The sequence below is a fragment of the Spinacia oleracea genome, chromosome 4, assembly GCF_020520425.1.
Source record: "Spinacia oleracea cultivar Varoflay chromosome 4, BTI_SOV_V1, whole genome shotgun sequence".
In the NCBI taxonomy this organism is placed as follows: Eukaryota; Viridiplantae; Streptophyta; class Magnoliopsida; order Caryophyllales; family Amaranthaceae; genus Spinacia; species Spinacia oleracea.
The window spans coordinates 144,713,885-144,727,847 of NC_079490.1; the positions used below are offsets into that span (position 1 = coordinate 144,713,885).

A 13,963-nucleotide genomic window follows, 5' to 3' on the forward strand; every position below is an offset into this window, starting at 1 on the left:
CATAATACCTCTTTTGTTACACCGAATTTGCAGTTTAATTCTAAGAAAGTCAAGATTGACAATAATGTTGTATTTAACGACTTCAATTAAGAATATTGGAATTACTCCCTCCGTCCGTTGATGTTCTCCCCACTTTTCTTATAAAGTCGTTTCTTCATATTCGCCCATTTTCTATAAATGGTATACTTTTACTAATATTATATTATTTCTCTTACTTAACCATGAACCTACATATATTCATACTTCCTAAAAAAAAATATTAAAAAAATTCAACTCTACCCCACCCCTTTATTTGACATATTTCCCACAACTATATTAAAAAAAATACTCCACTATCAAGTACCACATAATAAAATAATAAGTCAATTAAGGGACGAATACTAAGGGACACAGGGAGTATAACATACACATATGTATTTGCATAAAAAATATGTCAACATGTCGATCTTGATAGGATGCGAAATCGAAACATGCTTTGAATATTGAAAGGAAATTTAAATTCCCTTTGATTAGCAGAATATGTGTTTTTTTTTTGTTTTTTTTTTTTTTCTTTCAAATTTCCTTATTTATTTGTATTTTTATCCCATTTAGTGACTAAAGAATTTACTACTTTTTTTACCAATGTTTTTTTTCCTTTTATGTGCAATTAAACTTTATGTATAAATAAACTTATATAAAAGTTTCCTATATAGACAAACGTAATTTAGGGAATTAAGGGGGACGATGTTGAATAGTTATGGGTTGAGAGTTGTGGTTTTGAAGGCTCCTTATTATTCATCACTTTGCTTTCATCTGATATATAAAAGAGGCATATTTTCTGAAATATTAGAGCGCCATCTAGGATTACAATTAGTTTCGGCCAATGGAAAAATAAGATTTCTAATTTATTTTTGAATTAAAAAAAATCAAGTGACAAGTAGATAATTAATTAGGGGCCACATAGATATTTTAATTAATGAATTACTAATATATACAACTTCATCCAAAATCAAACACTCCAATAATTAAAAATTAAATCTAAAATAAAATTTATCCCAAATCAAACACTAATCTAAAATAAAATTCAATCCAAAATCAAACATTAATAAAATATTAGAGCGCCACGTAGGAAATTTAATGGTTTCGGCCAATTAAAAATAAGATTTAAAAATTATTTTTGAATTAAAAAGGTCGAGTGCCACGCATATATTCTTATTAGTTACTAATATTACGCATATACAACTTCATAATACTCTAATAATTAAAAATAAATCTAAATTGAAATTCAATCCAAAATCAAACACTAATCTAATTTAATATAAAATGCAACAGTTGGTATTATATAGGAGTTTAACATAACAATTTAATCAAATCCGTGTATTGCACGGGCTAAAATCCAGTAATATAGATGTTTATTTGTAATATTTTTTAGTTTTTATTGATTTTTTTTTAAGGTAGTTTAATTATTGATTTAATAATAATATAATATTCGGTTATTATTGTAAAGTATATTCAAACTATGGACATGTTATCATTTTTATTATTGTTATTATTATTATTGTTATTATTAAAAGGGTTAAACCGTCCTTTTACATAAAATACGCAAGGGTCGTACTGTAATAGCTATAGCGACACACCTATCAGAAAGTACAAAAAAAAGAAAAAGAGAAAAACAAAACACAAGCTCTTCCGACTTCCAAGGTTTAGTTTCCCGTCTTCTCTCTCCTCAGTCTCTAGTTCCTCCCATTCGTAATCTCAGAAAACGTTTCTTTTAGAAAATTACCAAAATTCCAATAGATTTGGTAATTATTGTTATTATTGGTGTTTGGAGATGGCTAAACTTACAGTAGGGTCTGAAGCAGTAGTTGGTTCTCTCACCACTCCTAAAAAGAAAGATTACAAAGTAACCAACAGGCTCCAAGAAGGCAAACGCCCACTATACGCCGTCGTTTTCAACTTCATCGACTCCCGTTTCTACAATGTCTTCGCCACTGTTGGTGGAAATAGGGTAACTCTCCCCTTTTCCCAATTTTGAACGATTTGATTGAATTAGTGAGTTCAATTTTGGATGCTTTATTTAATTTAATTTAAGTAGTGATTGTTTGATATTTCAGCTTATATTGTTGATAATCGAACCAAACTACTAATTACCCATTTCGTAGTCGGTAATAAATAGTGCTATGCGAGGGAGATAGGCTAATTTTATTATATTTTGAGAATTCGTGGTGATAATGGTAAGGTAAGAAGTAATAAATGGTGGTGAGGGTGGAGACAGTTCTTTTTATTGGTTTTAAGCTCAAATGATTGATGGCTGAATCAACCCGAGGGGTAACTGTCGATTTGGCAGATGATTGTGCTAGTATAATGTTTGACGGTAAATATTTAAGGTTAAAAGGGAAATTTTAATGTTAGGGGTGTCGTACCTAAAGCTTAATTAAAGTGTGACTCGTAATGAGTTTTCTAGTTAAGGTATTGAGTATGATCGATTGATCGTAAAGCTTCAGTCTTCGTGCCAAACCCTGTGTAATCTTGCGTGAGTGTGAGGGTGTTAATTTTTTAATACTTTGTAGTTTGTAGTTCAATCTTTTTAGTGGCAAGTGTCTAATCCATTCACCTCTTTAGGTAACGGTTTATAGATGTCTTGAAGGTGGTACAATTGCTGTTCTCCAGTCCTATGTTGATGAGGATGTAAGAACCTTCGCTCTTTTGCGCACAATTTAGTTATCTATTTATGTCTTAAATCTAGACTAATTTGTCTTATGAATCAGAAGGAGGAGTCTTTCTATACTGTCAGTTGGGCTTGTGACATAGATCGCACTCCATTGTTAGTTGCCGGTGGTACGAATGGTGTAATACGTGTAATTGATGCTGCAAATGAGAAGATACACAAGGTATTATTTTACTCAACGTTGATGCATTTAGTTTTATTGGTGTAGTAACTGAACAGACTCTGTGGAAGACATAATAAACTCAAGTGTAATTGGTAGATTTCATGAATCGATGCTTGTGCTATTGGTCATAACTCATAATTTATTTTATGAGTTAGCTAAAGATATCTTATTTGTGATTAGTGACCATGATCTTTTACGTGTTGGGCATTTCTTTTTAGTACAATGTCTAAATCTGGGGTTGAATGATGCCAAAATTTCAGCGGACTTTGTAAAAAAAGGTCCTTTGTATTGGTCATACATTGTCATATTTTTTAATCTCGTGTAACTTTAATGTTTGCAGAGTTACGTTGGTCACGGAGACTCGATTAATGAAATCAAGACCCAATCCCTGAAACCATCCCTTGTTCTTACCGCCAGCAAAGTGAGTACTTTGAAAAGTTGTAAAATTTGACTTGCTTAGAATTTTTAATCTATTGTAACATTGAATCAGGATGAATCAGTTCGTTTGTGGAATGTTCATACTGGAATATGCATTTTGGTATTTGCCGGAGCCGGGGGTCATCGTAATGAAGTGTTGAGTGTGGTGAGTCTTTGATGTGATACTAGCTTCAATCCTGGATTCGCTAACAGAAAAGTTTCCGTTGTGTCCATGTCAATGATGTGAGTAGTGTTCATCTTTTTTCCTTTTGTTCTTTGCTTAGGATTTCCATCCTTCTGATATATATCGCATTGCAAGTTGTGGAATGGACAACACTATTAAGATCTGGTCGATGAAAGGTACTTGTCTTCTTCTCTTAATATTGTCACTATATGACCTTGTTATGGCTTGAAGTTAATTTGTTAGTTTTTTAAAAAAAACTATTGAGCCAACTTTCCTCGAATCGTATTGAAACACTTTTTTTCCTCCTTTCTCGTACTTCACCTATGATAACATTCATGATTGTAATGAACTAAATAGTAAAGGTTATAATGGGTAGTGCAAGTAGCATGGTGTAAAAACTCGCCCGAGTTAACTCGTATTTCCCGAGTTAACTAGGTTTTGGAGGCGGGCGATTAGAGATATCCCGAGCTATAAAGGTGTTTTTAAAACGGCGAGAACTCGCCGGTTCAACCGATCCGAACCAATTTTGTCCGCATTAAACGTGATTACCCTCACATCTACTCACTTTTTAGCGGATTCCCCGTGTTTTCGACAAAAAGAAAGGTAAAAAAGGAAAGAAGTGGAGAAATTCTACTGAATTAGAGTAGAGAACTCCATTTTTAGATCTAAAACAAGGTGGACAAAGGAATTCATTTGATTATATCACGTGTATGGTTTAGGGGAGGGGGACTAGGGTAGCCACTGAGTGGGGATGACATGGGGCTCTTTTTCAAACTTCAAATTCCTCCGCGACTACCGCGGCACGTCCGCGACTAACGCTTCATTTCCGTTACCGTAACTCCACGACGGATCCCACGACCGCGACCGATACCATATTTTTTATCTATGTCAACTAGTATCCTTAGGAAAAAGACATATTAAGTAGTTATAGTAGAGAGCATATAAATAAGGGCACATTAGGTTATGACCGACATGTTGAAAATATGGTAAATCTTAGGCTTTGGAGAGTGGTGACCTCAAGTCAACAATCTGGAGATTGGTGGCCTCAAGTCACTACTTTTGTACCCCTTTTGGTGTTCATCATCTATCAAACATATTATTATGTTTTTTGCCTTTATCTTTCTACTTAAAAATATTTACATTTGGTATCAGAGCGGTATAGTCCTGGGAGGGATTATTTGTCAAGTTCTTTTTAATTTTCATAAAAAGAAAGAAAAAGAGAGAGACAAGAAAAAGAACAGCCATGGATTTTGTCGGAAAACAGTCAGCACAGTTGATGCGAAGGTGGATTCATGGTAAGTTTTTCTACATCACAAGCAAAAGAAATCAAGGGATTTCAGATTGCAAGGAAGAGGAGCGCCTCCGGCAAGAGCTTCAAATTCCCGTGTTTGGTGGAAGAGGTTTAGATATTTGGATTCTTCAAATGGAGGGTTTTTCCATTTGAATGAAGAAGACAAGTTTAAGGCTGCCATTATCGGACTCGATGGTGAAGCATTGCGGTTGTTCGAAGGGGAACATGAGTTCTTGCCTTTCCGAATTGGAGGACCATGTATTGCGACGTTTTGGGTTATCAAGACCATCGACACAAAATTTCAAAGTGAAAATGGAGGAGGAAATCAAGAAGTTCAAAAAAGATTTGAAGATGATAATAGGTGAAGCATTCTTTCCACGAGAATGTAAGCAGATTTGGGAGGAGCTTACGAAGATCATCAAGCAAATTTTGTTTGGGGAGAATTTCAAAACCAATTGTGGAGGTACGGCAAGAGAAATGGTGATCGAGAAAAGTAGATTTGGGAGATTGTTAACAGAATTTGGAGATGGAGGTGTTTCTTGGGTTTTTAAGGTTGATGGTTCAGGAATCTTTACGGACGTAAACAACCATAGTGGTGGAAAAAATTTCGAGAGCGGTGATGGCGGAGGAAGCAAATCAGGCTGTGGACTAGGCTTCACTAGGTGTGGTAGAGTAAGTGGGGATGTTAGGTGTTTTGGTAGGTAGACCAACTGTAGAAGGATTCGAATGTGGCGGGGCTGGAGTTTGCGGATCTGGTGGTGGCCCATGGTTCTTTGTCGGAGGAAGCTTGAGTGGTAAGTTTGGAAGTTGTAGCTCATACGGAGGACTTCCCGACGGTGAAGGTCCAAGAGAAGTCACTGGTAGTGTTGGTGGTGGCCACACCAATAACGGCAAAGAGAGGAAAATTTCAGCGATAAATTAAGGTGGAGGAGGGTTAATTGTGAAGGGTAGCTGCTTTAGACTTGGTTTCGCCGGAGGTATGACTGATGGTGAAGGGCAGTGCATTAATGGAGGGTTCCACAATAGAAAGAGTGGTGTGTGGGAGAAGCCTGGCTGATTTGCTCGTTGGTTTGATGAAGAAACCTAATGTGGAAGATGCTAGAAAGAGCAGTATGGTCAAAGGCCTAATACATGGAAGTACACTGGATTTAATGCTTAGGCCATATGCAACTGATACAACTAATGAAATTCTAGAAAATGGGCCAGCCCAATTTTAACTTTAATTAGGACAAACTTACAGCTGGGCTTATGAGCTTTAGACCCATTTCCATATCAAATGACAACCACACCAGCTCCACCCATAACTACAGGATCCAACCCTACCCAATTTACATTTCCAGCTCACTTTGGTACAACCCAAACCCGAACACCATTCCCTGAGACCCGTACTCGCTTTACACTTACCATCTCAATTCACACCACCCATTTTAACCAAAATTCCATACTATTTCATGACCGGTTACCGAATTTCTATTTAATATCCCAAGCTAATGGCCATCTGGCCATCATCCCGACAATTACCAATCAAGTGCTACAAAGCAAGTGGCAACAGAATTTTGAAGATGACAAGCTGCAATTGTATTCCATGCTTAAGCACCTTGAGTATATATCAACTCGCATCAATGGGAAGATGCAATTCATTCAACAACTCGCTCGGCCGCAAGAAGGGGATAAGGATCATTGTTGTCGGCTCCGGGAAGTCAGTGCGGACTTCTATCCACCTTGAGGACAAGGTGGAAGTTCAGGGGGTTGGTATTGTAATGAACTAAGTAGTAAAGGTTATAATGGGTAGTGCAAGTAGTATTAATACTAGTATCCTTAGGAAGAAGACAAATTAAGTAGTTAGAGTAGAGAGGATATAAACAAGGGCACATTAGGTTATGACAAGCATGTTGAGAATATGGTAAAGCTTAGGCTTTGGAGAGTGGTGACCTCAAGTCAACAATCTGGAGATTGGTGGGCTCAAGTCACTACTTTTATATCCCTTTTGGTGTTCATCATCTATCAAACATATTATTATGTTTTCTGCCTTTATTTTTCTACTCAAAAATATCAGTTCTTTACAATGATTTATAGAAAATTAAAAAGATAAGATAAGAAGAGGGAGGAGGGAAGAAAACAATCGATAATTGTAATTTTTTTCGTACAAAGAAACTATTTATCTCTTTTCACATTGTGTCTTACTTTTTGTTTTGTATAGTAAGAGTACTATGAATTATGTGTATTTCTTTTGATATATTAAGAGTTCTTTACTTTTACTTTCACCCCAGAGCCTAGTGCCTAGTGTGAGCGGACTATTTCCCTTAATAAGTAAGCATTTTAAAGTATGCTTGTATTGCTTTTGAGAGTTTAGAAGTGTTGGTGCTGTGTACAAATAAATAAAGAGACCTATTTATAGGCTCCTGGAATCTTCTACTCTAGAATATTCTATAACCTCCTCATCTTAAGCAGTGTTCTCTAAGACTCTAGAAAGTTCCCACCTCCAAAGAAACAACTAAATACAAGGAGGCTTCTAGATCGTTCTATACAAATATGTATAAAAGGAGTTCAAGGCACTTCCATGTTAGAACCTTATAGGCAAAACCAAGCTAGAAAGCCCAAGATAACCCTACCACCACTTGTCTTTTACAGCCGAGTCTTATTTTTTTCAACAAATGACGCATACATTTTACCAAACCTCCACTTGCAAAATGCGTATACCAGTCTTTCATTCATCCTTATTTTGATATTTTATTTAGTTTCATCTGTTCCGGCTCCTTTCAATTACAGTCTCTACAATGAGTTTTGGAAGCATGTGCATCTCTGCAAGCTGTAGCACACTAACCCATAGACAGTTTTATTACGTGTCCCCTTCCTCAAGCAAGGAAAAGTTATAAAACATCTGTTGTATGGTTTCCCAACTCTCTCGTTTATCAAAATATCCATGCCAAACCGCCAACCTTTCGACAATGGTGTGAGATTTTGTTGTGCACATGCCGCATATCATTATTTGAAGCTTGTATCACTTATTGGTAGAGGAAGAGGTAAAAGGAGAGGGGCAGAGGATAGAAAATTTTGTGATATGTGCCGCAAATGACTTGAATTAGCAAACAAATCGACCAGAAGAATGTGTGTTGTACGTTTGCAAACAAATTACCATGAAATGCACTTGTTGGCCTTGAGTTTTAAGTTCAATCCATGTGGTGACAGTTTGACATATATTATAATGGAAAGGAGCAAAGCAATAAAATAATAGTTTTTCAGAGCCCATCCAGAAACTTGAATTTTTAAGCGATCGGCGAGGGAACAGTTTCTGGTTCAGCTCTTCTTTTTTGTCCAATTCCTAGTGTTTGTAACATTCGGAGCAAGAACCTGCTCAAAATGATGTTAGTACTCTGCTTCCACAAAAGTGTGTTGTGCTTCTGTGAAATAGGAGGAACCAGAACAATAATAAGTGTGTAGTGTTTGTTGTCCATGAACTGTTAAATATATAATTCTTGGCCGTTCCAACATAACTTTTTAGTTCCTTCATCGTCATTTTCTTTTGAATTTGCTGCAGAGTTTTGGACATATGTGGAAAAATCTTTTACATGGACGGAGCTTCCATCAAAGTTCCCTACAAAATATGTGCAGTTCCCTGTAAGTTGATGGTTCCCTTCCCACTTTCTCCCCAGGTCCCCATGTCCTTCACCTTCTTTCCTCTGTTTAAGTGTGTCTTCCCTTGCTGTATATTCCTGTTATCTATTGATGATTTCATCCTGTTCTAAAACGATTACGCTTCTCCAGATCAACATTGCCGCTGTTCATACAAACTATGTTGACTGTACAAGGTGGCTAGGTGATTTTATCCTTTCGAAGGTAAATATTTTAACAGTTTGGTTAATTTTTTTTTTTGAAATTGAAGATTGGAAAGGACAGACTAAGGATTGGAAGGTAAGAGAAGTAATGAGAAGGGAGGAAAGGAATTGATTGGTATAGTTTGTAAGAAACTAAGAATTGGAAAGGATGGGTTTGTTTGGTTAATAATTTGAGGGAAATGAAGGAATTTTTTATTAAATTCTGCCTATATGGGAGGAATGAATGTTGATTGTTGAATGTTTTTAAGGAGTCTTCCTTTCTTATTCTTCACATACCCTTGCAGTTATAAAACCAAATGCGGGAACATTACCTATTCCTTTACTTTCTTGTTCTTCCTGCCAAGTGCCATGCAAGCGGTAAACGGTATGAATATTGATCCTTAGTCAAATTTGACCCTAATGTTCTCTTTAGAGCTGTGTGGTGAATGCCCACATTTTTTACTTCCCGAGGGAAGAATGGGTGGTAATTTCCTGATATCCTCCTACATTTGTGGCACTATAAATATTAATGTTAATGAACTTTGATGCTTTTCTTCTTCCCCCCTATTAGTGTTTGCAATCTTAAAAGAATAAGAATAAAAGGGAATTTTGTTTTTGGAAAGGGAACTGAAAAGTGTGCTGATCAAAATTGAGGCTAGAAGTTCAACTAGAATTTACTTTTGGTTGGAATTCTAATATCATGCATGTTATGTGGATCTTTTCTAATGCTGTTGTTTGTTTGTTTGTTCAGAGTGTTGACAATGAGATTATATTGTGGGAGCCTATTATGAAGGAGCAATCTCCTGGTGAGGTCAGTAAGTCTCGTTTTCGGTAAAGTGATATTTGCAGAAGGCTCATAAAGTTTTTGAATCATTATTGAAATTCATTGTTCACTTTTGAAACATAAGCTTGTCGTGCATTGACTGGACCCTGAATTTGACTTTTGGATGAAAATAATTAATGAATGATGTTCAATACGTTGTAGGGTTCAGTTGACATCCTTCAGAAATATCCTGTCCCTGACTGTGATATTTGGTTCATAAAGTTTTCATGTGATTTTCATTACAATGCAGTAGCAGCAGGTATTTTCAGCTCTCTTTTCATCATTTTGTTGCTGCTTTCCATGTGGAGCTGGACCAAATTCTATCCACATGGTCCTATCTCAATTTTTTGTTCCGTTTTCATCTACAATGTATCTTATCAAGTTCATTAATATTAAATCCATCCTTAATGTCTTTTCAGGAAATAGGACAGGGGGAATCTATATCTGGGAGCTGCAATCCTGCCCCCCTGTTCTGATTGCGAAGTATGTTTTTCTGGGATGAATTTTAATGCTAATTTCATCGTCATTATTATTAACCATCTCTATTTTCTATCAGGCTCTCACATCCGCTTTCGAAATCCCCTATTAGACAAACTGCCATGTCATTTGATGGAAGGTAATGTGGACTTTGTTTCATCCACATTTTCAATAATAAATTACTTGATATATCTCGTACATGATATGTACTGAAAAAGATGCTTTTTCTGCAGCACCATTCTAGCTTGTTGTGAAGATGGAACAATTTGGAGATGGGATGTAACATCCTCTTCTTAGATTTTGGGAGAGCTAGCTGTCAGAATGTTTCCAATTAACCATATAATTTTTAAGAGGTTAGCCCGTTTTCCAGTGCACATGACTAGTGTAATAATTTGTAATTACTTGCTTGTGTGCTATAAGAGTGTACTGTGACTTCTTTCCAACTGTTTGTGGTTAGATATATACTTTCAATAATTTGGCTATGGTACTCGGACCTAAATATGGAAATGTGACTCGGCTATTCAATAAAAAATTGTATGTATTAATCCAAAATTGTTGAAGCATTAAGTATTTGACCTGGTTACGTGAAGTGAGTATTAGTCCAAGTAGCACAATGATATGTATTATTCCATTATCATTACCCGATGCTTCTAACTTAGCTAGTAAGCTACATCGGGGGTTGAATTGGAAGGAAATATCAAATGTATGCAACCATGCTCTAGAAAATACACAAAGACTCTCCCTTAGACCCTTGTTTAGTAATGGACATTCTAGTAAGTTGTTTTACATTATACATTGTTGAAATATGTTTATTTTTAGTGGAGTTGAAAGTCTAATTGTAGCTTGGTTTTAGAAAACACGACCTTGAGAGAAAACTAAAATTTGAAGAGTTTGGAACTATTTATAGTATGCAGCAATTTGCTTCTTAGTCAAGGTCACAAAGATGATAAAGATATCTAGGTGCAGTTTGAAGTTTGTATCTGTTTTTCCCTCTTACCATTGTTGTTGTCACACGTTAGTGCATTCTAAAGGTGTAGCTTAAGAGTTGTTAGGATATATTTTAGGAGTGTAAATTGATGGTGATTATTGTGATTGATTGTGATCACTTATTATTTCCTAAATTCGTGCAAACGTTATCTAAGTTAAGCATTAGACTCGTGGCCAATGAGAAAGTCGAGCAATTACATCCCTAATTTGTGTTTGTGTAGGTTTCTAGCCTGATACCATGTAGACGTAATTAGGGTTGTAATTGCTTGACTTTCTCATTGGCGTCTTGTCTGTATATATATTACATGAGTCTAACACTTAACTTATATAACGTTTGCACGATTTTAGGAAATAATAAGTGATCACAATCAATCATAATTAATCACCATCAATCTACAATATAACTCCTAAAATATATCCTAACAAGAGTCAACAGCCTTCAGTCCGCAAACTGTCCATTTGACTTGTGTGCATACATGGGTATGATTGGAAAACGTAAAAAGATGCTAAAATGTACATGAGTTGGATAAAAAAGCTTTTTCAAGTGGGAGCCTATCCGGAGTATTGAACTTTGGGTGTGGGGTTGGATGTATGCATGTGTAACTCCATTTCTGGTCATGCTCTAATAGTGCTATTATTAGCAGCCTCTTACCAAGCTTAATGCTCCAATAGAGCAGGCTTTGCTACTTGTCAAGTTTAATAAAACCTTGTGCTCTAGGCCTATGTAATAACAGTTTGGAGGGGACTGGAGCCTGGCTAAACATGACAACTTATCCTTGGCAATTCATTCATTGCAGTACTTCTTGAAGTGATGCAATTCGCTCATTTCAGCTATATTATTTCCAAGTTGTTTAATAGTTTCCTGTTATTTTATGTGGGCATCGTACCGATGTATCCATATTTCTTTGAGGTTCCTAGTAGGTCTCTGACATGGGTATGATGAGGTGGTTTGGAGAACCACAAGACATCTCTGGTACTTGGACACATCTCAAAGATTGGAGTGAGTTCATGACACAGTGAATCTGTCTGTATAATAATGCGATACTAGTGAATACATGCATGTGGAAATCTGAGAGTTATCTCAAAACCCTATTTGGAGGGTTTGAAATCATGGCTCAAGGCTTGGGATTTGTGAGTTTAATTTTCAGAAGGATGTGAGTGATATACCTATGTGGTGGATATTTTTATTCTTTTTGCAAGAATGATTTGAAATTACTGCTAAGTAGGTGTTGAATTGTTGATATGCGGTAGGAAACCAGACAAACATATGAAGGGAAAAGTGAGGTTATGGTGCCATACAACAGGACAGAAACAATGATCATCAGCAAACCTCATCACTGAGGGTAGGGTGTTGTGAGTTGGGCATGAAGTGCTCAACCACAAGAGTCCAGAGTTTTATTGACCATCTTTTCTATCCTGCCAATTAGGATTTTCTCATGTGGTCTTTCTTCCTATGTGAGTAATAGGTTTCCCTCATGTATTGTAGTGTCCTAATTTGTGCTGCTATTTCGCACTAGAAAGAAAACGTTCTGTTGAAAACAGATGCGAGAGGTGGCATTTATATGTTTTTATTGCTCTAATGTAAGAAGACATGCAACATGATACCTGGTTATTTATGACTGTTTCATGCAACTCGATGCTTACTTGCTTAGTTAAACCTCGTTGTCATATGTCATAAGGTGGTTTCTAAATTGTAGATCATATTTTTCATTCTATTTCGATGAATAATTTCTGTCAAGTTTTTTCTTAAATTATAGTGCCGCACAGTCATAAAAATCATACTGAACTTATATTTCCTCTCTCAATGAAGGGTTTTGAACGAATTCTGTTTTATCAACTTCTGTCAAATGAAGAGAGCCATTAGTACTAATGGGTGGCAGAGCTTTGGCGGAAGATGTGCGATTGTAGAGGCCAAAGATATGAGCATGAAGCCATGGAGTCCTTTCCTACCTATCGTGATTCTATCTAGCTAGAATCATATTTGTATCAGCTATGTTGTATGGTGATGATGGATTACTTCTTTTATCCACTAGACTGAGCGTGGAGTTAAATTAAGTAGTAGATACCGGGTCAGATTAGTGTCAGTGCTAGGAAAATTGTAGAGTTGAAACAGATGATTATAATAGAGATTAGTGAGTAGTCCCACTAGTGAGCTAGCTGACCCGTGTATTAGACCAGGAACAGTTTTCTGTAATTTGTTATGGAAAGAATTACTCAAGATTTCTCCTCGAGATATTATTATCATTTAATATACAAATGAAACCTTCTCAATTTGGAAACCACAGGCAATCCCTTATCCCTTGTGCATATTCTCTCGCGGTTTAATATACTATTGAGAGACATTGACTCTAGGACCTGGTGCTTGCTAATTGCCAGTTTGCTTCTTTTTCCTCAGCCCTGTTTGTGTTTGCTGTCAATAACAGCTTCATCATACAGACCTTGCTTGGCTTCTTTATCAGGTGAAATCTCTTTCCTGCTCATCACAGGTATGTTTTCTTTCATTAGTGTTTTTCAGTGCTTCTTGCTGAAATTCTTAATGAATCAATGACTACTAGCCATTTATTTCATTTGCGTCAGGCTTAATGTGATATGACAGCCTGACACTGAGATTTAGCGTTCTCTCCTTGCCTTTCCGGTATCCAGGAACAAGTCACTTACCAAGACTCTACCTGCTGTACACCATACAAAGTTTCTAGGTAAACAGTATTACTACTTCATGCTTTCATTCGAACTCTGCCTCTGTGAATCAGCGATACTTTTTTTACTTTTATGTTATTCATAATCAAAGTCCTGGCTGTTGGAAGATCCTGAAAAACAGTGATTTATTTGAAGGTTTGTTGATAAGAAAACTTTGCTGCAATGCTTGCAAGTCATGCAAAATGATGTCATCATGGTTGGAAAAGCTGGGTACACTTTAAAGCCTGTAATGCAATATTATCCAACAATAGTGAATTTGACCAGTAAAGAATTGCCCCTTGATTTTATCATTCAGGAAAATCCTGTTTTCTCATCTCCATAAATATACTTCATATGGATATTATTGTTACATTGACTAAGGTAACTGGACTAACTACTACTCTACTAGTATTTCATTGATTT

The 13,963-nt window shown here is 36.2% G+C and overlaps 1 protein-coding gene across 1 annotated transcript; it reads left to right on the forward strand.

Moving 5' to 3' along the window:
• The first annotated feature begins 1,637 nt into the window (after positions 1 to 1,637).
• Positions 1,638 to 13,146, forward strand: LOC110796326 (polycomb group protein FIE1). Its single transcript, XM_022001391.2, has 14 exons — positions 1,638 to 1,987; positions 2,602 to 2,667; positions 2,748 to 2,870; positions 3,211 to 3,291; positions 3,361 to 3,453; positions 3,572 to 3,647; positions 8,301 to 8,380; positions 8,528 to 8,599; positions 9,329 to 9,388; positions 9,563 to 9,659; positions 9,820 to 9,883; positions 9,957 to 10,016; positions 10,111 to 10,230; positions 12,675 to 13,146. Exons 1-13 carry the CDS (start codon positions 1,811 to 1,813, stop codon positions 10,172 to 10,174), a joined length of 1,113 nt encoding a protein of 370 aa, XP_021857083.1. The 5' UTR covers positions 1,638 to 1,810; the 3' UTR covers positions 10,175 to 10,230; positions 12,675 to 13,146.
• The last annotated feature ends 817 nt before the right edge of the window (positions 13,147 to 13,963 follow it).